Genomic DNA, 26,534 nt, shown 5'->3' with positions numbered 1-26,534 from the left:
TTTTTAGCATGTTTTATAGAATTCAAATTTAGTATGGTTTTAAAAATACTGTGTCTGCTACTCATTCAGTCTGTAATTGTTATTTTACTCCCTCTTGCTACATGTTGGTTTTTTAGTTGAAGTCCCATGAGAACAAAACTTCCCGGATTGTTAAATTACCATCTTAATTATAACAGTTGTTCAACAGAAATGCCACCGTGAGTGTAGCTTAGCTTGGAGCAGTGGGGCAGAGCCCGAGTCCTTGGCTGAAAGTGAAGTCTCAGTCTGTGTTCTTAGGCATGCAGAAGTTGGGAGTGACATTTTACCGTGTAGTAATTCTCCTTTTCCCTGGGGCAGCCCAGATACAGCTAGACCAACCACTTGCCCGGTTCACTTTCTAAATTGAAAAAATAGTGAGGGAAATGCAAATCTAAGCCCCTGAAAGGAACATTTCACATCTATCAGATTGGCCAAATGAAGAAGCCTCTGTTGGCCTGGGTGGGAGACAAGACACTCTTACACAGTGCTTACTCGAGGATCCCTTTGGGTAGTCACTAGGAAAACAGTTTGGCTATATCTAGTAAAACTAAAGATACACAGATCCCACGGCTGAGCAATTCCACTCCTTGTGTACTTGGAAGACTCTGGCCCATCACAGAAGTAGATTTTTACAGTTGTATCCATTAAAGCACTGTTGGTAACATTGAGAAAGTGGAAGCAACACAGTGTCCATCAATAAAAGAAGGGAAAACTCAATTGTAATATATTCTTACAATGGAATGATGAAAAATGAAGTGAAAAAATGAATAAATGTTCTGGGTAATTATTTACCAAGTTGGGTGGATCTCAGAAACATCAGGTTGAACCACCAAATGTTGCTGAAAACCATTTATGGAATATTTTAAATATATATATTGCTTATTGTTACACACATACATATATGTGTGTGGTCGAATTTATAGACTTGGGAATGATAAGCACCAATGCTGGGTAGTGGCTTCCTCTGGGAGGAGTTTCTGGGGTGAAACACACAGGGGAACTTAGGTGTACAATGTGATTTCCGGCCCTCACTCCCATATCATTGTCTTTGTTTTTGCATTTGTGTGTGTTTTGAATACTGCATAATAAACAAAATTTAATTTACGTGGTAGAAAAAGAATCAGGATTTCTAAGATAATATTGTGTCTATAAAACGTTCTGATATTAAGACATAGTGTGCCTCTGGACGATTTTTGCCAACCAAATTGACCAAGCAAGCTTTTTGTTGCTTCCTCAAGTCTCAGCTGGGTTGCTCTTCCCATAGGTCCTGTCAACGGGAAATACTGCTGTCCTCAGCTCTTCATCAACCACAGGTGTTTCTCAGGCCCTTACCTAAACAAGGGGAGGATCGCAGAGCTACCTCAGTCGGTGGGACCAGGCAAATGCGTGCTGGTTCTGAAAGAGGTAAAGTGCTTTCACGGTTGCATTTGGCTTATTTCCACAGGGTGTTAAAGGTGCAGGTGCAGTTTCTGAAGGAGATAATGGCAATGTGGATCAATTCGGGTGACCTTTACCAAGCATCTCTTTTCTCAGCCCTGCGGGCTGGAAGCTGGTCCTACGAAGATGGAAAACAGTGTTTCTGCCCATGAAAGACCCACAGTCTAGTGGGAGGGGTGTACATACCATCCTCTGAGTCAGGGGAAACATTGCTCTAGGTCTGAATAGAGCTTCGGGAAGACAGAGGAAAGATCAGTTGTATGTGGAGTGAGGGTTCAGAGCAGGAGAGTGAAGGTTTCCCTGAAGAGGTAAGTAGCCTGGAAGAGCAAAAGAAAGAGTTTCCTGTGATGGTGGAGGGTATGGTTAAGAATGGACCCTCCGGCCGAAACTGGTTTGGCTCAGTGGATATAGAGCGTCAGCCTTGGACTGAAAGGTCCCAGGTTCGATTCCGGTCAAGGGCATGTACCTTGGTTGTGGGTACATCCCCAGTAGGGGGTGTGCAAGAGGCAGCTGATCGATGTTTCTCTCTCATCGATGTTTCTAATTCTCTATCCCTCTCTCTTCCTCTCTGTAAAAAATCAATAAACTATATTAAAAAAAAAAGAATGGACCCTCCTCAGCTGGATCTGCAGGGGCAGGTTTTCCATCCCTCACAGTACGAGGGAGGAGGAGGTTCATGAGGAAAGCTTTCACAGGCTCTGGGCACTTGCATCAGGTTTGTGCTGTGGCTACATCCAGACAGAGCCCAGGCTGCACATCGCTTACATGGTACTGTTTCCCATTTCTCCTCCTGCCTCTGGGAAACAACCTGCAGGTGGAGGTGAAGCCTGATTATGCTGGTGGAGGTGTCTCTCTGTTACATTTTTATAGCTTAGCCCCAGACCGTGTTTGGACACAGACTGGTATTTGGAACCATTTCCTTCCAAACTGCTCTTGAAATGTCTGCATTTTTCACACACATCAGTACTTTCTCTGAAGAAAAAAGACACTCCATATATCTTCTTTATTGCTACTATACCATGATGAATGTGTTTTAATCCCTTGGGCACAACAATTCCTTATCCATTGAACAAATGTTGGTTAGGCAACTCTGAGGAGCCAGGCACTACATGACGTAGTCGGTCAGAAAATCATCTGCCCTCTGCTTGTTCGGGTCTCGAGCTCCCATTTAGGAGATGACATGACTCTGAGCCTGATGTACACAACAGAGTACACAGCAGATTCTCCAGGAGCACAGGGGGGGAGTGACAAATACATGCCAAGGGACACTTGCTCTGGCTTAGGTGAAGTAAATAGAACCTTGAACGCACAGCATGGAAGACTCCACAGGTAGAAAAGTTCAAGTCGGTGTCTGGGTAATGAAGGTGGTCATGTATTGCTGGAGAATAGGGTAGGTCTTTAGACTTGGGATAATTCACAGGTTTAAAAGAATGTTATATTTAGAAAAGAAAAAAACATCTCATTTTTCAGGGATACCTCTGAAAGATATGTGGGTAAATGGTAGGTAGGATCACTGGTTTACTCCAATTAGCCCAGACTATAGATCCCTACAGATGTTAGATTTGATCAAAGAGCTCAAACCAGGATGACCTGTAAGAATTGCTGTCGTTATATAAAGTAAGACCCAGGGACCATGAATTGACTCTTTAGTTTGCCACGCTTTGGGGCTGAATGCATTTTTGCTACAGCCATTTTGTTTGCCTGAATTCGTGCCTGTTTCCATTGTGAGTGATCAGAACAGAACACGAAAGCGGATGATAATGCGGTGAACTGACAGGAGCAACACCCTTTGCACCACACATCCCAGTTACTAAAATGAGCACTTGGGCAGCTGCCAGCTCTGTAAGCAAACAAGATGACCTTAGTTTCCATCTCCCTTTGGCAGTTGGTTACTTTACTTTTACTACATGATTTTTTAAGTCAAAGGTATTTATCCCTGGATCAATGTTCCGATAGGTGCCAGCAGCCAGATTTGAAAGCCAGACCAGAGCAGTTTTCTGATGACAAAACTAGTTTTTTGCTGACATTCAGAAAATGCATGAGGCAGGAAGGGAAGAAAGAAAAAAAAGCAAAAAAAAAAAAAAAAAAAAAAAAAAAAAAGCCAGCACTTCAGTTCTGGGAGCCCAAGAAAAATGTAAGTTCCGCCAGGCCAATATTTATGCTAATGCTCTTCCTTCAGCACTAGAACCTCTGTGTGGTTTCGAATTTCATGTTACTTCCAGAGAATGAGGTAATTGGAGAAAGACAGAGTGCATTTGCTTTTGTCAGGTCATTGGCGGTGGTAGCAGTTACAGGCTTCTTTCGTGTCTTTGGAAACATGAAGTGACAGTGCCTTCCCTCCGTCTGGCCTGCTAGAAGCAGATAATGCCTGTGGGTCTAGATGCAGAGCTGGCCCGTGGAGAATTGGGAAGAAGGGTCTTGCACTCCGAGGGCAGAATCCCAGTGTGGAGGATGTTTCTGGCAAAAGTGATCATTAATGCATGTCTCTGTTCACCTCTGGCCAGTGAGCATGCTGAGCATTCTACTTGATGAGGTTTCGAGGGGCTAAGAGCTGTGTCTGGCTCAGTTCTAGCAAGGGAGCTGCCCAGGCAGGTAGGTGACTCTAGGGAGCTGGTGCCAGAGCCGGCTGGTGGCCCAGTCAGGTCCGGTCATCCCACATGAGGAGACTCAGAACAAGCAGGCCCGGGGCCCAAGACAGGGGATGAGTCTGTTGACGCTGAGAGGCTGGGGCGTTTTTATGGGACCCTGGGCCTTGTTGCATCGAGGGTGGGACTTGTGAGTCCAGACAGTAAATGGTGGTCATTGCCGTAAATCAAACCTGTACGCTCAGCCTCATCTTCACCAGCCAGGACTGTTCTGTCCCCAGGGATGCCAGGGTCTCCCAAATAAACACGGAGACTACAGATCTACGCAGCCCTGGGCAGACTCATGAGGTTTTAGTGTTCCAAGCCTGTCCTCACTCAGAGATCAGTAACCCCATTCTTGTTGCCATTCACAAAGGTGTGGGGGAATTTGCTTTCTGCTTTCTATGCAGGCACCGGTCTGTGGTCCTTAATTCATGTACAGAGAGATGAGGCAGGTGTCGTGTCCGTGTGTGAAAGAAGAGCATTATGTGAGCAGAAGAGCATTATGTAAGCGAGCCAGCCTGAGTGCAGCAGGACAGGGAAGAGTGGAACTGTAGTGATGTGTTTACTCATGTCACTGTGCCCCATCATTAAAAAGCCGTCTTTTGATAGACACGTGACAAAATGAGAGAACAGCGGCCCAGTCCCACTGGCAGAAATAACTGAAAATACCTGTTTGGGAAGGACTGTAGGGTCTCTAAAGGCCATGGATGTAAAGGCAGCACAGCTGGAAAAGGTCCCTGGTGGGTTACAGAGATTGGGGAACACGCATGGTTTTCTTAAACGTTATTTGGTTTAAGTTATTTAAAGCCAGTGTGTCACCTTCCCAGAGGGGAACCTCTGAGAGTCCTTTGTCGCGTTTTGCTCATCACCCTTTGATGTGTGGAGCTGGCTGATGCTGTGGGACGTGCTAGCTCAGCAGCAGAAATGGCCTGTGTTCTGCGCACTGCATTTTGGCAGCCTGGGCCGGTCATGAAAGGCATGAACTTTTATCGTAGGAAAATCGACAAGTCGTGCACTCATGAAAAATAGAGCACCCAGTGTTCTGCTCGCTTTCCTCCTCTTTCTGGTGCTTAAAAGACGACCTCAGAGAAAGCGACTTGAGTCCCAAACAGTCAGGGGAACTTCTGAAGGGCTGACCCTCCGTGACTTATTCTTCCTCCAATATAACTTCCACCCCCTGATTGAGGGTGACAGACACGACTGGAGACCTGTGCACCCCACCTAACATCAGCGTCAGTCCACGTATGATGGTATAGAGCAGTGGGGGTCAAACCGCGGCTCGTGAGCCACATGCGGCTCTTTGGCCCCTTGAGTGTGGCTTGGTGTTAGAACCACTTCTTCAAAATAGACTTGCCCAGGCCAAAAACCAACTTCTGCACATGGGCCATGAAGTTTCAGTTGCACTGTATGTGTGAACCCGCATGTGGTGTTTGTGGAAGAGCCATACTCAAGGGGCCAAAGAGTCGCATGTGGCTTGCGAGCCACAGCTTGCCAACCACTGGTCTAGAGTGACATGATAAAGTAAGTGAGATAGACAGAGCTTCTGCTCTGCCAGGGTGGGAATGTTGAGTAAAATGCAAGTAATGTGTGCACCCACCCAATCCCAACTCAGTTCACCCACCTCCCTATCCACCCAGCTATGCACCCATCCACCCATCCATGCACCCATCCACCCATCCATCCATTAATCCATCCACCCATCCATCCATTAATCCATCCACCCATCCACCCATCCATCCATCCATCTATCTATCATACTTTTATTCTATCATATGTCCATCCATCCATCATCAAGGTATCATTTATTTTATCTTTCTATCTATCTAGCTGTTGTATCTAGAAAAGTCACTTTGGTACTCTTCATCACAGCCTAATTAAGGGATTCAATGGTTTAGACATGACTGGTTAAGCGGACAGGTTGTGATAAGTTTAACTTGGCAGAAAGTAGCTGCAGAAATAATGAGAGCCATGAGCACTGGTCTCAATCTGCTTCTGTGGCTTCGGAAAGTACAGGAATAATGAGGTGGGGATTGTACGGTGCCACTGTGCTCCATGAATATTTCTTTTTGCCTACCTGCAGTCTTTGTGGAATCTTTTGAATACCAAGGTGTTCAGCCTTAGCCATCTCAGGTTCCCTGAGCTCTGGGAACACAGCAGTGAATAAGACATCCTCCATCCTTCCTTCCATCCATCCATCCCTTCGTGTCCTGAGGAATTCATGAGTCACAACCATGTACCAGGCAGGCACTATGCTAGAAGCTGAGGGGTTGTATGAGAAAGGGATATTGGCTCTTCCTCAGAGAGTGGACAGAACCCCTGTAGACAGGAAGGGGCCTCATCTTCTCTCCTTGCCTCCTGGTGACAAGCCCACACAAATACCAATATACCAGCAGAACCACCAGCAGAACCTGTCCTGGTTATATTAGAATAACACCCAGCTCTGTTATCTCGGGTCAGTGGGAGCAGTAGATGTGGCTTTTAAACCTGGAGCCCATTGCTATTTGTTGCTTTTATGCTGGAGCCCTTGACAATAAGATGGAAGGTGGAAGAGGTGGCTCTTACAGGGATCCCCTTTCTCATGTCCAGTTGCTGTGTCAGTGGGTTTGGTATGCTCTTTATGGCTCAGGATCCAGAGCCTTTTCTTTTCTTTTTTTTTTTCTTCTCTCGCAGGGATGGAGGAAATTTGCCTAACACAGGTATCTGCTAATCTCTGACTCTGGGATTCTTCCATAAAGTGACTTAAGTAGAAGCCAGTCAGATGAAGTATGATTTCAAACCTCACAGGAGACTGAATGAATCTGAAGCAGAAAGTGAGGGTACAGACCCACCGTTAAGTGAGCTTTTCGGGCCTTGCGCTGACTCTGCTCTGCTCTACTGACATGTGAACCAGGTGTTTGGAGCAGAAGGTTCCAAAGAAACCCTGTGGTTGCACAAGGCTGGGGCCCTACTTGCCCAGAACCCTTGGAACTCATGGCCTCCCTTCCCTCCTGATCCTCAGGCAGAGATGCTGCACGTAGTGAGGGAGCGCCCATAGAGGGGAAGTTACCTCCACCCACCCCCAAAGCCACCGGGCTTGGAAGTTTTCACTGGGACCTGGCAGCTTGAAGTTCGGCTTCAGTAGATAATTGTTCCAGCACATTAAGCTATTTCCCTCCATCTCTTGGTTTTGATTAAAGTGTTTATTTCCCACATTTGGGGAGTTTGCCATGACTTGTTTGACTTTCTCCTTTATTATGTATCTGTGAGCATTTGTCCTGGGCTCCCTGTCGTGGCTTTTAAAAACTAGAGCTTTGTGTGGGAACCCAGAAAGTAAGAAATCTAAAGTCACCCTCACTGTAATGTACTGAAAAGGAAGATAGCTTTTACTTTTCAAAGCATCCATGAATGTGTTGATATAATTGAGAGGAGGTGGTGCTGAGGCAGCAGGAAATGCGGCCTCAGAGAAAGGACTTTCCAGGTCATGATGGATGGAGGAAACATCTCGCCCAGGTGACATCTGGTTAAGTCAGTCAACAAAATCAAAGACGTGGCGTGCCTCTTGAATTCTGTGTTTTTGTTGCTGCTGTGTTAAGTGTATGCTGGACATTCATTAACCCATTAAGAACCACGTACCCAGCTCATCAGACACCAGCAGGCACCAGCAGTCCCTAGAGAGGGTCTGGGAAGGCTGGCAAAGCACAAGTGTGTAAGAATCTAAATAAAGGTGGAGGCTGGTGTTGGCCAAAGCAGTTTTCCACCTGGTAAAATGTCAGATTATTACTGTTGTTGTTATTAGAGTTTTTGCAACTAATAACAAAAGGGGGGGGATGAACAAAACAGTTATTATTACATAGTTTTTATGAGTTTATTAGATGTAGTGGAGACAGAATGAAAACACCCACTTTCAAGGGTCAGTAACTTGAAAGAGTTCCTTGCCTTGTCTTCTTGCCAAAACTCGTTTCCTGCTTTTCTCTGGCTTTGGTGAAGGTTACGTTTGTACTAAAGAAAAGAGAAGACTGTCTGGATCCTGTCTTCTCTCAGAGCATGTCTTCCTGATTTCCAGTTTGATGTCCTTTGCTCATGGTGGATGCAGTGTAGATGTCTGGAACGGAGGGTAGGCTGGACAGAATTCTGTGAAAAAAAAGTACAGCTGCTGGAATTCTGAACCCCGAACCCCTTAGCCAAGGAGGCAGGTCTTAAATAACATCCTGGTCCCAACACTAAAAACTCAGCTTATCTGCTCTGCACCCACTGGGCCTCCCATTGTATGGACAAGGCCAGCTGGTGAAGTCTGAATCTTAATTCGTTTTATTCCTTTTGAATTTTCCACATAAGATCCCATTCATGAGCGAAACCCTATTGATAAAGTGCTTATTAAGTAAAAAACAAAAAAACAAAAAAAAAACACATTTGATTTTTAAAAAAGTATTCATAAAGTGAGCTCCGTTCCATCTGATTTTGAGGTTGAAAATAAGAAACCTTTTAGGCCTTGAGGGCTTTTGATGGTCCTGAGTTTGTAAACGGAATTATTATAACCATGGTCCTTGGGCAGACTGCAAAGCAGAAAGGTTTGTTGGAACGGTGAATGCATGGGGGTTGGTGGGCAGGGTGAGCTCCTTGCCATCAGAGGAGATAGTCTCCTTCACGTGTCCTGTGGACATCTGTCTCCAAAGTCTACCCCAGACACACCTTTCCCCCCTGGCCACTAGGATTCAACACATGGCAAACCTTCAATCTGCCATCTTCCCACTGACCCAGCTGTACCCAGGTTGTGGGAGCCATATTTGCATTCTGAAATATTTTCTAATTTTGACACTTAAAGATTTAACTTGTCTATATTAAGGGATTCCCTGCACTTTCAACATAATTATAATTTAAGCACAGGATACAGTTGAGGTTTGGAATTATCTAAGTAATTTTTGTTTTGGGGCAGAAGTTTTCCTGAGAGCAAATATGAAAGGAAATCATGGTTTAGCGTAATTTCATGAGTGGACAGGGGGAAAAAAATCCCATTGATTTTCATAGTATTTTGAGCACTGACATTGGACAAGAAAGGGGAGGAGTGGGAGCAGGAAGCTGGCACACACTGAGGAGGGCCTGTGCACCAAACACAGCTGCAGAGTTTGCTCCTTCCCCTGCTAAGAGCACTTATGCTCTTTTCTCTCTTCCTCCCTCCCTCTGGCTATTCCTTGCCTCTTCCCCATACCTGACCCATTCACTATTTTATGAACAAACTCTGAGCCTGAGGGAGCAGAGGGAGGAGAGCAAAGCTGCCTTGCAGGACCAGGAGTGGGGTGCACAGTCAGCCTGCGGCCAGTTCTGGAAAGACAGAAGTGCTCACTGGATTTAACATTAGGTCACGGGGCATTTCTGTGTAGTGACTCCAGAGGAAACTATATTTGGGTAGGCTGAGAATTGAATTGGAGATGAATAATTTGAAAGTATAAATTATTTTTATGAGATGGTTTGGTTCTGAAAAGGAAGCAATAATAAAGCCAAGGAGCTTTTAAGGAAAGTTATTTTGCAAAGATGCAAGACAAATAGTGTGGGCCAATGGGAGAGAGAGGCCCAGGGCACCGGAGAGCTCATTTTATGGGTTGATGGAGGGCTGCATTGCTATTAGGAAGAGGGCTACCTTTAAATATTTTGCTATGCAAAATTGCTATCTCCTTTATTTCTCAAAATACCCCTGTTGGAGAAAAGGAGAATCTTTTCCTCTTAAATTCTGTAGCTGGGGCCTGCAGATGAAACTGACAAAAGACAGGGTAACTGGAAGAAAGGGTTTGTTTTGAATGCACACAGGCCTCACAGAAACGAAGTGAAAGATTTTTCCATACCATTTTAACAGAAGGCAATAAATTATGGAGAGGTGATAAGCAAAGGAAAAGGGATGGGGGCTTCTAAGGGTGGTATGGTGGGAAGGTAGATTTGCAGGATGAACAATTGGGAGATAAGGGCTCTTTTCCTAAGGTTTGTTTGTGCAGCGTCCTCCCTGTGCCATCTTTCTTTCCCCAGTGAGGAGGGTCACTGTGGATCTGGTACGGGGGAGAGGAGACGGGCGCCTTCACAAGGGAAGTTTAAGCCCTGCTCCAGGCCGAAAGCGGAGGGCAACGTCTTCTGTTTCTCACTTGCCTTCACTGCAAAATAATCCAATGTCCCAGGGGCATATTTCGAGGTGGCATACTCTCACTCCCTTCATTATGAACCAGGTAAAGGGCAGTGCCCCCGCTATACACAGGAGGAAAGGTAACCAAGCATCTTGCCTAAAGACCCACAGCTTCTAAGGGATGGACCTGGGATTTGATTTGGGACCTATCTAATACGAAGGTTATTGCCTTTCTGCTGTATAACACAGCGTGGAGGCTTCTGCATAGAAGTATGTTCTCAACAAACAATTCGTGAACTCCAAGGCATTGCTCCGGCATGAATCATGTCCTGCTAGTTCACTGGAGGCAGGGTCTGTGCTCTCCTTTTTGGCCAAGAGCCTCATCATGAGTTGCATTTCGATGTTTTGTGAGGTACAGTCACGCAGTCTAACTATGGGTAATGGTAACAGCTGTCAACTTGGTCATTGTCATGGATGTAACAACAGTACACCAAGATGCCACGTACACGGAAGTTGCTCAGCTCATAATCCTGAAGTTTTATAGGGAGCTGGTTGAATTCAGAGAAGAATGATGTGGCATTGGGAAAAGTCATGGGAAAATTATCCAATATCATATGCTTTTTACAATTTAATTGCTGCCTGTCTCCAGGCTGAATTGAACTCTGGAAGGCATTTTCTTTTCACAGCCACAAAATGCATTTTGATATGCAGCAAATAACATGTAGCTGCGGGGGTTCCTCAGTAAAACACGATGAAAAGAATCAGTTGAAATTTTCTTGTCCATTGACAAACACTTTGCACATTATTCCAACCAGTACTGATTGGATTTATTTTTAAGCCAACTCTGTAAATTGTACTGACAGTAAACAATAAAATCAGATGATTGTTCTAATGCAGAAAACATAAATACGTATACCAAAGCTGCTTGTTCTGCCTTATCCTGGCCTCTTAGTGCCTTGGCTGAACCCCGATTTCTTTATGGGGAGTCACAGGGCCCCAGAAAATGCTACTCCAGGAAAGAAAAATCAGTTGCCATGCCGACTGCACAGTATAAAATGTTTTAAGGTTAAGTCCCCAGTTTTAATATGAGAAAGCTTTATTGTCTTTTGGAATTAAATCAGGGTACAAACCATGACAGTCATATTCTGGAACACATCAGATATATGAAAACTGAAACATGAAAATTCTTCTAACATACTTGTATCTCCTTCCTTCCCGTTGACAGTGTGCTGGTCTCCTCCAACACATAATAGGTGCTTCGGCAGTGATGCCAGTGTCCCATCTCGATAAGATATGTTTATCATTCTTTTGACGTTGTTTTGCTCTAAAACATGAAGAATGAGCTCAGTGCCTGGCTTCTGCTCCTCAGGACTGGGGGAGACTCCAGGAGCGGCAGCAGGGCCTGCTCCTGGTGTGCTCCCAGGCCTGGTCCATGGCAAATCCTGACCATGGGCATTGCATGGAACTGAACCATAGGTCCCATGTCTCTGTACGCAGCATTGCACCTTCACATTCTTTCAGTTCTCTATCCACGTAGCAGCAACATGCCAGAACTTATTAATGTTCATTGTTAATGAAGATTTGCTTATGGGAAGGTGAGGGACCCAAGGGATCTAAATTCCTTGTCTTTTCATTTGAAAAACACATCAAGATGAACAGGGATATGCCATCTCCCCAGAGCATACAGTTGAGACTTTAGAAGGGGTAGGTATGGTCTGTCTGGGGGTGTCATAGTAGGCAGTGAGAACATGCTCATTTTGTTGGACTTGGGGCTTGGAAGTGAAGGGGTCATTTGAGGAAATAAGATGTTGGATGGTGTTGGGTGTTCCAAACATCCTTTTGAAACACTGCCTCTCTGAGAGAATTAGCCTAGTATGAAATATCCATAAATTGGGGCAGCATCAGGTGAGTTTCACATAATTGTTGTATCTGCAGTCTATCCAGAAGCATTGGCATGAACCTGTCGTCTCCCTCTTATTGATGCCTTTTGATAATTTATTTTTAAGAGTAAAATGAAATGTCACTTGCCAGTCCTACTGAAGAGTGTCTATTGTAGAACAACCATTGGCTCTTTGGAAGTTGTAGGCATGGGTCTGCAGGAGCTTAGACAGAATATTGTGGCCATCACCCATTCATAGGGTCACCAGGAGTCAGAGCCACCTCCACAACATGGAACACACACACATTGGAAGAAATAGTTCAATTTTTCTGCAATCAGGAATGTTAGTTAGTCAGAGCGGGCCACCCTCTCTCCTCAGCAGAGAGAGTAGAGAGTACCACCCTTTTCTCCTGCTGCTGAGCAGGCAGAATGCCCTATGGAACTTCTCCCCAGCTCCTCACTGAATGGAGATGCAGAGCAAATGCTTCTTGTGTTAGCAGGGGGTTTTCAGAGCCTCCTGGTGTCAGGGAGAATGGCTACAATTGAAGTTCATTTAGTGTCTTCTTTTCCCCCCAACAGGTTCTTAGCATGATAATCAATGCAGCTTACAAACCTGGGAGGGTATTGAGAGAACTACAACTAGTGGAAGATCCACACTGGAATTTTCAGGAGGAGACGCTGAAGGCAAAGTAAGTGTTTTTAATTCTGGGAAACAAGGGTTCTTGTAATACTTGCCCTGCTCCTTTGAAACTTGTTCCTCTTTTTAAATTTTTTTAAATTATTGATTTATAGAGAGGGAAAGGAAAAGAGAGAGAGACATTGATTTTTTTTTTTGTTTCACTTATTTATTTATTCATTGGTTGCTGCTTGTATGTGCCCTGATCAAAGATTAAACCCTCAAATGTGGTGTATTGGGACTATTCTCTCACCAACTGAACAACCCAGCCAGGGCCAGAAACTTGTGTTCCCTTTTTTGGCCACAGCCCAGGGAAATGGCAGCAGAGGGACTGTTGCTCTGTAGTTCTGGGTGCTGGGCACTGATTGTTGGCATTTGCTGCACAGAGTTGTCTTGAGCCTTAGGATTCCTCCTAAGGATTCCTCCAGTGAACTAGAGCAGTGGTCGCCAACCTTTCGGACCGCACGGACCACTTGCTGGTGAGCGCTGAACTAGGGAGTTGCTTAACTAACATGTAGTGTGCTAAACATTTACAATTAAAACATGCTGTGTTCAGATAGAATAGATCACTTGACCAAAAGGGGAAACTTTTATAAAAGATAGACTATCCCTTATCAATATGCATTATTCATTAGCATTGCTTAATATTTGGTACTGTAAAAAGTTTAATTAAGCCAGATCCAAACATTCTTTACCCTGAGAGTTGACAGTTCTAAAGCAGCAGCGGTTGGGGGTTGCCACAACATGAGGAACTGTATTAAAGGGTCACAGCATTAGAAAAGTTGAGAACCACTGCTCTAAAGGATAAAATGAACCAGTACCTCTGTTTGACGTTGGTGAATGTGCTGCAGATTGACATGTAGTTGCTCAGCTTGTTCCTTTATTTGGAAATAGGCTCGTTGGAAAAGTGCTGTTTTTGCTTTCAGTTTCTTGAGTTCCCAAGCTGAGAGCACCTCCTGGATCAGGGGTCTTCAAACTACGGCCCGCGGGCCACATGCGGCCCGCAGAGGAGTCTGATCCGGCCCGCCAGGTTTTCTGGGCAGTGAGCGCAGCCGAGGTGTTACAGTAGGAATTAGTAGTTCATATAGTCCGGCCCTCCAGCTCTCTGAGGGACCGTGATCTGGCCCCCACTTTAAAAAGTTTGAGGACCCCTGTCCTGGATCAACAGGGTTGAACTGGATTGTTTCGACCCCTTTCTCCACTTACGTTTAGTAATTGCTTTGGTGTCCTGGGAGGCCTTTTAATATTCAGTTACTCTTTTCAAATAGAATAGGTCTTCTGGTCAGCTTCTTGTACAAGTGAACTAACATTGTTTAGATAACATTTGGGAAATGATGCTGGAGTGAACCACTTTTCAAAGGCCAGCATGTATGTAAACCCTTCTTTAAAGAAAGTACATACCTTATTCAAAGTGAAAGTTGAGGAATATTAAATTAATGTGTATGAGCAGTAATTATCTAGCCTGTAGTTATCCTACACTGGTACTAAGTAGAGATGTTTACGTACTGCGTTGTTCATCAACACCTTTTGTCATTTACCCACTCAGTACTTTCTAGTTTCTATTTTGAACATCTCTGTAGTTTTAGATTCAGTAAAAGTCACTTATGGTCCACAGATATTCTGCCAAATCACAAAAGTGAAAGGGAATATATGCAAACAGGAGACTATTTCTATGAAGTGGCGTGTGAATGGAAGGTGGTACCATAGCTCATCCTTCATTTCTTTCCCAAGAAATATTTAAGTGAGCTTCACATATAACCAAGGAAAGACCAAAATAAGTTTTTTTCCCAAGGTAATATTCCATATATTCCTAACTTACTTAAGGGGATGACCATTAGCAATAGTAAAATCAAGGGCAATTGATTATAGTAGTGAGTAAGTATTTATACAGAAACCCTTGTTAATTCTTATTTTTAAAATTTTCTATATCATTCAATATATCCAAAATACATTTAATGGGTATGGAAATAGTAGAAGTTAAAAAAAAACAACACAAAAACAAACCCCTACATTCTATTAAAATCTCCCCCTGCTCCTACATATGCTAGAAACTTGCTGTAAATACCAACATGACAAAGGAGCACTCATTTTCCAGTATTTGCACTCATTTTCTCATCGCCATGTCTATCAGAGCTTTTATTAAATCCTGCCTGATTCAATCAATGCAGACACGGCACAGCTCTATTGTAAAGGCGGTGAAGTGCCTGTCATACAAACGTGACAGGGAGTTCCTCAGCAAGATGGCACACAGCGCGCTGGGGAACGGGCTGTGAACTGGGTTCAATTGTGCGGATCACAGCGGCCTCTCCCCGCGGCTGCTAAAGCCCACAGACTTCCAGTGAGCGGGAGCATTTTTCCCCACACTGGGTATTGAGTCACTTCTTTCCTCCGGATGTAAAACGACAACTTTTTAGATCCTGACAACCTTGCTATTTCTTTGGTTCAAATGGGAAGCAAGAGAGAGAGAGAGAGCTGGCTTCTGCCCTGGGAGCTGAAAGGCTGATGTGGTCGCTGTCATGAGTAAATTAACTCAGCACAGAGACCTGCATTTAGGGCATCCAGCCACCGTGGTTGTGGCCGGAGAAACTATAGCATCACTGAGGATGTTTTTGGGGAAGAAAGAGCATCAGACCCTCCAGAGGACTCTCTGCATGCTGTCACTGAGCATCTGGGCTTCTAATGGCTTTTACTTCGAAAGCCGGGGTGGGGGACCTTTGTTCTGCCAGGGCCATTTAGGTGTCTATAACATCCTTCTCGGGCCATACAGAATTATCAAGCTAAAAATCAGCCTGTTATATTTGGCCAAACATTTAATTAGCTCACCTAATGCCTTGGCAGGGCCAGACCACATGAGTTCTCAGACCTTATACAGCCTGTGGGCCGGACACCCCTCACCCCCATTCTAAAGGGTAAATAAAGACCCATTTACTTGGTAGGGTGGAGGTGCCATTGAAAAGGTTTGACTTGTGCATAGAAGGAAAGCTAACACTGTCACCTGCAGTTGCTCCTCAGAGTTTATTTTTCTGTTTGTCCAATAACCATACCCTTACAGTAAAACAAGTCAAGGCAATATTTGATCACTGTGTAAGGAGTCTGTGATATTATGAGTCTTTAACATGAAAGGCTCACTGTAGTGCGGCAGTGCCAAGGGAAAGGTGGACTCTGATGCAGTTTGTTCCAGCTGCTCTGTCAGAGAAACTCCTTTCGGGTGATATTGAAGTGCACTAAATTGACCTGCATTGTTTTGAATTTCAGGAGGAGGAATTTAGGCTCTACCTTAGTGGGAATAAAAAAAAAAAAAAGTCCAACTCTATGCATCTAGAGACTTTTAAATATTTTTTTCCAATATGTTACAGAATCTTGGTTGTGTGTCTGGGGGGCTTTTCTTTGAGTGGCTTTTGTGATCAGCTTTACAAAAGCCAGGTGGAGGTTTAGTAGGTTTCCCTAGTTACTTCTTACTTAACTAGGATATATCCTGATATAATTTCAAGTGAATTAGTCTTCATTATCAGCTAGGCAGAAGCGAGGTGTTAGTCAGATCCGTCCTTTTAGGTGAGTCATTCTCGGATTCATGGAAAAGATCTTGGTTTCTTGTTTTTCATAAGCAGTGACTAATTTTGTATGTGTCTTTATCTTACTTTCCGGGGCCTTTTATTCATGCCCATATTTTATGAGCCAGTAAAATGTAATTTTTGGCTATAAGGATTTGATGTGAAGAAGGATTCCCAAACAGAGACTTTTTGTTGAAAAACATTTTGTTTCCTCATTTGTTAATGTTTACCTTGCTTAGATGTATGCAACTTGCTCCCCTGAAAAATGTATACTGTACACACTACATGAAGCAGGCAGGTGAAGCAGCGTGTGGAAAGAAGACTGAATTTCTGTGTGTGGGCTTCAGTTCATCAGATTATAGGTGTGGTGTGCTGGTTCAAACACAGATGTGGTCCTCCTAAAGTAAACACCCCTATCCCTGCCGCCCCCCCCTCCCCCCATTCTTCCTCCTCCCTCATGTATTGCGCAGAGCTCTCAGCACTTGCAATGCAGGGATCAAGAAGGAAGAGACGTTTTTGAGGAGTTGAGTATCACAAGTCTGAGAACCAGTGACGGAGCCAGCGTATTGACCCTGGTGTGGGTGGTGTGCCCAGTGAAGGAAATCAGAGCCAAATCTCCTTGTTGACAGCTTGTGAAGCTTCCTTATTTCTACAGAGTTATTGGGGTTACCCCTTTCCACCCTTTAGTTCTTCCTTTAATAAACAAGGATGTGGATTCCGCCCTCTCACTGCCTACCCAAATTTTGTGAGAAGGTCCCGATGTGAGTCATTTGAAGATGAATGACGTGACTTAGGCCAAGTTGAGGGCATCCCGCATGGGCCATACGATGATTCTGGGGATTGTCAGGCCAGTGTCTGTCTTTTTGTGCTATTTCTTTTGGCTCAAAATCCACTGTGGTTTTTCTTAGCTCTTTCCTGGAGAAGAAGGGACCACTTTTCCCAGCACTCTTGTTCCTCCACCTTCACTGTCTTTCTTCACCCTGCCTTGTGCGGGCACACGTGGAAATAAGTCCCTATTTGGGTTGGTGGGAAGATACTGGAAGGCCACTCACGCTTCCTTACTGAGGTCATGGAGGAGAAACCTTTTCTCTGCCTCTTATGTTCAGTACTTGGGATTTTGCAAATTAAGCTGACAGAAGACAAGTTAGCAAGAGAAAAGACAGTTTACTTACAAGTGCAGTTTACTTACAGGTGCAAGGGCAGGAGTGCCCCTTGCTGAGTAACCCAGGGGGCCCTTAGGATTTGGAACAACATATATTTGCATGGGACCTAGCTTAGTGGGGGGAAGGGAGGATGGAGAAGAGGCCTCCAGGGGAAGAAGAGGTGGGTTTCTTTAGGTAAGACAAATGTGTTTTAGGAGAACAAATAGGAGATAAGCAAGTCTGTGATAATGTTTGTTTATGCAGCGGGAGCCCTCTTTCTGTCCTGCCCGTGAAACTCCCAAGAGGGGATTTATGGTACGTTTACTCTCGGTCTCTCTCCAGCGATTAGAAGCTGCCTCGCAGAGGGAATTTATGGCAGTCTTCGTTGCTCGAAAGTTTCTGCTTTTAGTCAGATAATGGAAGCTCTGAAAAAGCTTCTCTCTACATCTGCAGAATCTCAAATGCCTTTGCCTCACAATAATCTTCCTATCAGCCCTGGGGTTCTGAGTGGGTCCCCACATTGGCAGCCAGGGGAGCTATCCCTCCTCTGTCCGTCTGTTGTTCTCTGCTCCCGGGTGTCCTCTCAGCATCTCTTTCTGGGCTCCAGACCAGCAGCCTGTTACTTCTTTCCTTCCCTCCTTCTCTCAGAGATTGTTGACAATGCGGGGGGTACTAGCTTGTTTGTCTCTTTCAATATCCCACACGCCACCCCCCCAAAACACACACACACACACACACACACACACACACACACACACACACCAAAAAAACAACAAAAAACAAAAAAACCAACCTTGTAATACTTGAAGAAAATCTTATCTTCGTCTGTTTACAATAGCCTGGCTGGGCCATTTAGTAAATTACATGGCTCAGTGTTTTTCTCTCCACGTTCACAATGAGAGGCTAAGGGAAAGGCATTATCCCAGGCTTTTGAGCTCTTCTCACATTTCCTGCCTGTAAGGTTAGGTCATTGGGATACCGCGCTTAAGCCTTCAGTGGAATGGACAGCTACAAAACAGATACTGATGTTCACCTGTGGTGACGTGAAGGCAGTGCAGTGGTGAGGACTGTGGCTTCCAGCTCCACCTGGATGCCTGGGTGCTGCCGAAGGTGCCAGCTGCCCTCCCACATCTGCGTCCCTCAGGTGGGGCTGCGGACACCTGTCCATCCATTCTGTCTGGAAGGTTATATAATGGTGATGTGGTGTAATGTCCTTGAGAAAATAGAAAGGACAGTATTGCATAAAACACGGTTGTCTCCTTAAACCCCACCATGGGGCAGGATCTTGGAGCTGCTTTATGCTGTGTGTCTTGGTAGGCCAGCACCTCTCTCAGTTTCTCGGGCTTTGTTAAAACAGTTGTTTGAACAGTTGCCCTGATTTGTTGACCAACTCCCAAACAAACCCGATCATTGCTTCAGTCTGGATTCGAATGTTTCAAACAGGTTTTCTTCCACATTTGTGTCAATAACTGAAAAATGATCCCAGTACTAATAGCGCTCGAAAGTATGCATTTGGTGGGAAATATACATTAAGCTTCATGTTGTGTGAATCATTGTATAAGATACATTTTATTTTTATGATTTTTTTATGTTTATTTTGAAAAGCCGCAGATTGCAACTACAAAATAAAAATGGACTATTCTTTCTCCAGATGGATTTGGTAGTAAATTGTTGGTCAGATGCCCCAACCTCCCCGATATACATGGGCAACCTGGCTCACACCACCTCCAGCATGTTTATTTGGTCAGGCTCCAGTGCAGTGCCAGTCTCTTGTCACTTTGTTCTTCCCTCACCCCTCTCGGGGGCCAACTCTCAATGCCAGGCCTTCGCACCCGCCCACGCCAGCTATCCGCCAGATGCAGATGTCCTCACCCTGCTCAGAACACGGCAGCCTGCACAGAAGGCCGCCTTATACCCTCTTCTCACCCGCCTCAGGTGTGGGTCCTTCCAGCTGGGGTTTAACTAAGGGGGACCCTGGGGACGGGACACCTGTGGAAGACAGTGGAAGAAAGACCAGATTGGGCAGAGGGAGGGACCATCTGCAGCCTGTGGGCAGCTGTGGCGTTATGGCCCTCCGTGGCTGTCCAGAGTTGGCCCAGGTGGCCACGCCTTTTTCCCCTACCACACTTAGTCATTGCATGGGGCTGTCCGGGGGAAGGCGGAGGGCAAGGCAACTTCTGCAGCTGTGGCAAACCGAAAGGGGCGACATCTGGAGGTCCCCGGCCAGCAGCACTGCTCGAACCAGGACAGCTCATCCTTCAGGGAAGGGAGATCCCAGCAGCACTTGAGTGTGCACACTCCGGCTGGGACACTGCAGGTCCCACCCTGCCTTCCCCGGCTGACACTTTCCTTGCTCTGTCCTCCCACCCTTACCACCACTGCCGTGGCTTTTAGACAGAATTATTCCCAAAGGGCAGGAAAGAGGAGAGGAGTCCCTTCCCTTTAAACCATACTGAGTGAAATAAGCTAGGAGGTGGAAAACAAATACCTTATGGTCTCACTTATAGGTGGAATCTAATGAACAAAATAAGCTGATGAGCACGATAGAAAGCGAGGCATGGATACATGGAACAGACTGACAGCTGTCAGAAGGGAAGTGGGAGGAGTGGACTGGATGACATAAAGTGAAGGGATTAGCCAAAGAAGATATATATAACCCATAGACGCAGACAACTGTGCGGTGATGGCCAGAGTGAGGGGGGTGGGGAGAAAGGTGGGGAAGGAAATGGGTAAAGGGTAGCAAAATGGGGACATCTGCAATAGTGTCAACAATGAAAATAAAGATATGGTTAAAAAATGACTAATTTTATTTTCATAAGTTTAGATTGGTTTTTCCTAATTGTGAAGGGCTGTACTGAAACACTCTCCCACTGAGTCATCCTCCTTCAGGAGAGGAAGAAAGGCCACCCTGTGTGCAGTCTCCGGTGCTTGTTCCCGCTTTCCTGCGCCCTCCCCTGTGCTTTTGGGAGAGTCCGCTTGCGAATGTGACGTCTGGGAACAGAAAAAGCTGCCTGTGGCCCCTACTTCCACAGTTTGAATTTTGACCTGATTTTTTACAGTTCTGCTATCTTACCTTCTGTTATTTTACTGTTTTATAGGGACTTTACGAATCTTGATACTGAGCTCTTTAGAAGAGAGAGCCCCAGAAATACTAAAATCGTAGTAGAAAAAATCACAAGAGAAAATGTAGAGTAAGACTGTATTTTAATTCTCCGTTTCCACCACCATATGAAGTGAAATCACCAACATAAAATTAGGAACCAGATCTTCTGGAAAGCAGGTTGGGTTCTGCTTTAAAAGAAGTCCTGCATGCCTAAACCAGTTTGGCTCAGTGGATAGAGCATCGGCCTGCGGACTGAGGGGTCCCAGGTTCGATTCCGGTCAAGGGCATGTACCTTGGTTGCAGGCACATCCCCAGTAGTGGGTGTGCAGGAGGCAGCTGATAGTTTTTTCTCATCAATGTTTCTAACTATCTATCCCTCTCTTCTTTCTCTCTGTAAAAAATCAATAAAATATATATATATTAAAAATGAGTCCTGCAGGCCGCCTCCAAATATAGGGTGCTCCAAAAAACATATACACACACTTTGAATAATTATAAAGGCAGTGTTCATGAAAATACATTTCAACTCTCAACTGTTTTGTTCAGAGTTGTGCTGTGTTTGTGAAACGCAAAGGAAGCAGTAGCAAGAACCACCCAGAGGGAGTCAGGAAGCCTCTTCTCAGGGCGGGGGCACTCTTGCTTCTATATCTAGGGTCCATGGAGGCCCTAGAAGAGTCAGCAGTCGGACAAGGCTGTGTTCTTAAAGCACCATCTTGTCTGTAAAGAATTGCTTTGTACCAGTAGTTCTTATTACCCAGAATGTGCAGCTTGGCTTTCAGAGACAGAAGAATAAGAAGGACAGAGGGACTGGGACAAGGAAAACCAGTGAATGAACACACAGGCCAGTTTTTCCAAGTTAGAATTTATTTTGTTGTTGTTGATACTTTAAAAAAATGAATTTTAGGGGGGAAATATTTAGTCTTCAGAAGGACAGAAAAAATCCCCCACCAAGTTGAAATAAAAGCTATTTATTTCCATCACCGTATTTTTAGTGAACCAGATCTAATGTTTTGAACTTAAGTGTTTTATTCACAAACTGCAAAGATGGTGATGATTACCTGATGTTACACTCCCAGCTGCACGATTCGCCTCCTGTCCCTGTGATGTGTGGTGGGTTGCCCGGGACCTGAACCTCTGTGTGTGTGAAAGAGCAAGGCTGCGAAGAGTTCTCTTACATCCTCACTCACTACTGGGCAGCGTCTCTGCATTCGGTTAGCTTTCCAAAAGCCATGCCTGTTCTCTGCCAGAGCCACCCCCACCTGCTAGTTTTCTGGAAAATAATTTCTTGTTCAAGATTTCAATTTGATGTGTTCTCATTTCAATGGACTCTTAAGTTCAGTGAATGTGAACTAAAAGTAAGGACCTATGATCTGCTGCCAACCCAAGAGTTTATAATTATTTTATGCCAATGATAGTTTAAAAAATATATTGAAAGCTGATTCAACCTATTTCCAAATGCTCTCATCCTTTCAAGGAGGCATTATTTGCATCATTAATTACCATAAAAACAGGGTGTCTCCCAAAACAGCTGATAGCTCAATTTTGAAAATGAAATGTATTTTAATAAACACTGCCTTTATAATTATCCAAAGTGTGTATACATTTTTGGGGCACCCTATATTTGGAGGAGGCCTGCAGGACTTACGTTAAAGCAGAACCCAACCCGCTTTCCAGAAGATCTGGGTCCTATTTTATGTTGGTAATTTCACTGCATATGGTTTTTTCTTGGGCAGGAGAATGTTTTCTTCTCAAAATTGATAAGCAACAAATTACAGTATCTAGATTCTGGAAGCATCTGGAATTGGTGTGAATTACTTATGCCACAGTGAGAATATGCTAAGTGGAAATCTTTACTGTGGTGGTTCTCTTAGCACTGTCAGCACTGGCATTCCTTAAAAATATTTGTGAGAGAACATAAAGAGTGATAAAAACAAATGACATGGAAATCACACAAAACCTGCTTTATTGTCACAAAATAAAAGGGTACTTTGGGAGACACTCTGCAAACTAGGGCTGAGTAATTCTGCATCTTGCCAAAACTTTTCCTTCCTTCCTTCTAGGTACAGAGGCAAAACATATAGGGCCGTGGCCAAGATTGTACGAACTTCTGACCAAGTAGCGGACTTCTGCAGACGGGTCTGTGCCAAGCTGGAGTGCTGTCCAAATTTGTTCAGTCCTGTGCTGGTTTCTGAAAACTGCCCAGAAAACTGCTCCATTCATACCAAAACCAAGTACAGTGAGTACAAATACTGAACAGAAGGGTCAAGTAGTTAGTGTGTGTGGTTTTTTAAGTAATTTTTTTTTAAAAAGCATATTTTTATTAATTTCAGAGAGAAAGGGGGAGGGAGAGAGAGATAGAAACATCAACGATGAGAGAGAATCATTGATCGGCTGCCTCCTGCACACACCCCACGCTGGGGATCGAACCTGCAATCCGGGCATGAGCCCTGACTTGGAATTGAACCATGATTTCCTGATTCATAGGTCAACACTCAACCATTGAGTCACACTGGCCGGGCTTAAATAACCTTTGGAGATGTTTTTCATAGGGACTGCTGTGGAAGAATTCTCTATGATCTGCTGTGGCCAATGGTTCTGTGTTTTCCAGCTTGGTCTAAGGAGGGGGTGGGTGATTAAAATCAGGACGTGTGTCACTGGTTGGCATTGACGACAAAGAGTCGAGAGTGTATATGCTGTTATGCATGTCAGGACATTGGTTGATTCAGAAAACTAAAACTAAAAGAAGGGCACAATAAAACAGGTTATTGGTAATGGCTAGTCACCAGAATTACTTCTTGGTTTTTAACACTAAGCAGTTATGGCGAGTCTTTCACTGCTTTTTTTTTTTTTTTTTTTTTTTTTTTTTTTTTTTTTTTTTAACACGGGCAACACCCTTGTCACAATCTGTTTCTCTCCTGTTGATACTACTTCCTTCAGACAGGAGCAGTTTGAAGGGGCAGAGCACTCTTCGCTTTTTGTGCTCCTGACTCTGCTTCTCCACCCGGCCTGGGAGAGTAGCTACCAAGGCCCTCGCTTTTGCTTTGACCTCTTCCCGGGAGGATGTTCTCTCCCTCGGCACTTGCCCCTTCTATCTCCCCACCAATTGGTGACCTCTCCTTCTCGCGCTGGCCTCCCTGGGCCCTGTCCTGCCTCTGCTCTGGTCTCACCTCTGCACCGCGGACAGCACAGGCTCTGAAGGCTCTCTGGTCCTGGCTTCTGCTCTGTCTGTGTCTGCCTCAGTTGTGTCTAATCCAAGGGGTGTCTACACCCCCATCACAGTGACCTGGGAGTTTGTTCTGCCGGCCCATGTTCCAGGACCCACAGGCACGGTCGGTGCTCCGTGGGCCCCATCCTGATGGCATTTGTCACCTGGTGTGTCAGGAACCTGAACATGCTTGAAACACTATTCAGAGTGTGCATTTCCTATGTGATATATATTATATCTCCCCATTTCATCCTGCCTACACGGTCACTCATGGATGAATCATAGGAATCTTCTCCCTCTTGCCCCTGCACTCTATGTCCATGCATGTATGTGTGTGTAGCCTTTTAAAAAAACACTTTAAATCCCCTGTCTTTTCTCTCTCCTTGTAGCCTATTATTATGGAAAGAGAAAGAAGATCATTAAGCCCCCAATTGGGGAGAGCAGCATTGAAAGTGGACACCCTAAACCAGCCAGGCGTAGGAAACGGCGAAAATCCATTTTTGTGCAGAAAAAACGGAGGTCTTCTACCGTGGACTTTGCGGCAGGCTCGGGGGAGGTATGTTCACCGGGAGCACCTCCCAGCTCTGCACTGGGACACAGGGCCTGGGGGCAAGAGCAATGGCCTCAGTGAAGTCTGATCGGAATGGTTGGACACATGAGATACCAGCACCCTCCTCCTCATTTTTTTTTGTTTTGTTTTGTTTTTTAAATATATTTTATTGATTTTTTTTTTTACAGAGAGGAAGAGAGAGGGATAGAGAGTTAGAAACATTGATGAGAAAGAATCATTGATCAGCTGCCTCTCGCACACCCCCTACTGGGGATGTGCCCGCAATCAAGGTACATGCCCTTGACCGGAATTGAACCTGGGACCTTCCAGTCCACAGGCCGACGCTCTATCCACTGAGCTACACTGGTTTCGGCTCTCATTTGTTGATTTAGATTGTCAGCTGCTCCATCTGGGGAAGGGCTGCCACTGGGACCGTGGTTGGGACCTGCAGATTGGTCCTCAGGGCCACCTGGACGGGAAAGACCTTGGGGTAGAGCCCAGCCTCGCGTGTTCATGAAGGCTCCTCTTATGTAACTCCATCCCCATGTTTCCCTCCTTCCCAGGAAAGTGAGGAGGAGGATGCGGATGCCTTGGATGATGACACAGGGAGCGAGGAAACCGGCTCTGAGCTGCGGGATGACCAGATAGACACCTCGTTGGCCGAGGTCCCCTCTGCCAGGCCCCGGAGGGCCGTCACCCTGAGGAGCAGCTCCGAGCCTGAGCCCCGGCTGCCCGTGGAACGGATGAGAAGGGGCCGGAGAGTGCAGGCCGCCTCCTGTGCCGAGGGCGGCGACAAGGGCCTGGCAGCCGGCCAGGACAAGGGCACAGCCCAGGTAAAGCACGTGGGCCCAGGAACTGGCTTGTCCAGGCAGAGTGTTGAAGAAGAAAATGCATTATCGTTCCTGACCTATATTTTTGGGCACCTCTTTAAAATACTAAAAACACTAGCATGGCTCCAGCCTAATTTTAAGTCAAGGGCAAGAGGCTTGGTGATTTCATGGCTTGACTGAGTGGGTCAGTGAGCATCAGACTGGAGTTCTGAAGGAAGGCTTTAAAACCACCAAGAATTCTTTGAGGAGCACAGACAGAAGCCCTCAAGGTCCCATTGAACATTAGTCGTTCCCTTTATAGGGTGCTCTATGATGCCATAAAATAGTAAATCAGCCTGGTGGGTCTCCCCTAAGCCCACGAGTGCCAGATGATCAGCCAGCAGGTCACTGACACCATTGTCCCCCAAACAAATGGGGGAGCAGCTCACTGTCTTGTGTACATTTGCAGATGCCCTTTGTCATTCATTTCTCCTATTCGGTCCGCTGTCCCAAGTTTTCCTGAACATGGGATTCCACAGCTGTTATCACTCCCTTTAAAAAATATTTTCCCTCTAAAGCACATGTGTCAAACACAAGGCCCGCGGGCCAAATACAGCCCGCCAGGCCTTGCAATGTGGCCCGCACCGCGCTGTCATCACTGCACTCCGCTGTCAGTTTATGACATTGTCAGTTTATGACTGTAAAGTAAACCATTCGGCCCGCGATTTAGGCTGGATTTTAGATTTTGGCCCCTTCTCTGATTGAGTTCGACACCCCTACTCTAAAGTAAGGTGACCAGACGTCCCACTTTTGGCGGGACAGTCCCGATTTTTAACAATTTGTCCCGCATCCCGAGGCATTTAAAAAAAAGTCCCGATTTTTGGAAAGAAATGCCTCGGGACGCGGGACAAAGTGTTAAAAATCGGGACTGTCCCACCAAAAGTGGGACGTCTGGTCACCTTACTCTAAAGGCACACCCATCACTGGAGGCAGTCATAACCCAGATGAGTTGCTAAGAAGGTCCCCAGGAAGTCTCTGTGGCTTGTCCTGGCGAGTTATGAGAGACTTTACGGGGAATCCCCTCAGGGTCCAGAAAGCGTTAAAGGACCCCACCGCCCATGCAGTGATACAATGACCTCCCGCTTCCTCCATCTCCACAGGAAACAAAGCAGGAGGAGGAGGAGCGGCTCATTCTGGAGAGCAACCCGCTAGAGTGGACGGTGACCGACGTGGTGCGGTTCATCAAACTGACAGACTGCGCCCCCTTGGCCAAGATTTTTCAGGAACAGGTACAGTGGCTCTGTGGTGTACTTGCTGTTTGTATTATGAGACTCTGGCTCTCAATTAACTCCCTGTTTTAACTGGCATCCTGAGACACAGCTTTGGTAAGAGAAGGGGCACGTCTTCATTTCTTCTGTATGTGGGGGGCAGAAGTCTGAGATCCACATATGG

At 45.4% G+C, this 26,534-nt stretch overlaps 1 protein-coding gene across 3 annotated transcripts in view; it reads left to right on the top strand.

Annotated features, from left to right (window-relative positions):
* The window catches only part of SFMBT2 (Scm like with four mbt domains 2), a 207,140-nt gene that overhangs the window by 173,709 nt on the left and 6,897 nt on the right, over positions 1-26,534 (top strand). For all 3 annotated transcript variants that reach the window (XM_084869269.1, XM_084869268.1, XM_084869270.1), the window contains 6 exons: positions 1,283-1,422; positions 12,626-12,735; positions 22,579-22,754; positions 24,113-24,279; positions 24,837-25,106; positions 26,243-26,371. In XM_084869269.1, the coding sequence (XP_084725395.1) occupies positions 1,283-1,422; positions 12,626-12,735; positions 22,579-22,754; positions 24,113-24,279; positions 24,837-25,106; positions 26,243-26,371 (992 nt within the window). The remainder of the gene's footprint in view (positions 1-1,282; positions 1,423-12,625; positions 12,736-22,578; positions 22,755-24,112; positions 24,280-24,836; positions 25,107-26,242; positions 26,372-26,534) is intronic.

The sequence above is a fragment of the Pipistrellus hanaki genome (genome assembly GCF_964339955.1).
Source record: "Pipistrellus hanaki genome assembly, chromosome: 1".
In the NCBI taxonomy this organism is placed as follows: domain Eukaryota; kingdom Metazoa; phylum Chordata; class Mammalia; order Chiroptera; family Vespertilionidae; genus Pipistrellus; species Pipistrellus hanaki.
This window is presented reverse-complemented; position numbering and strand designations above follow the sequence as displayed.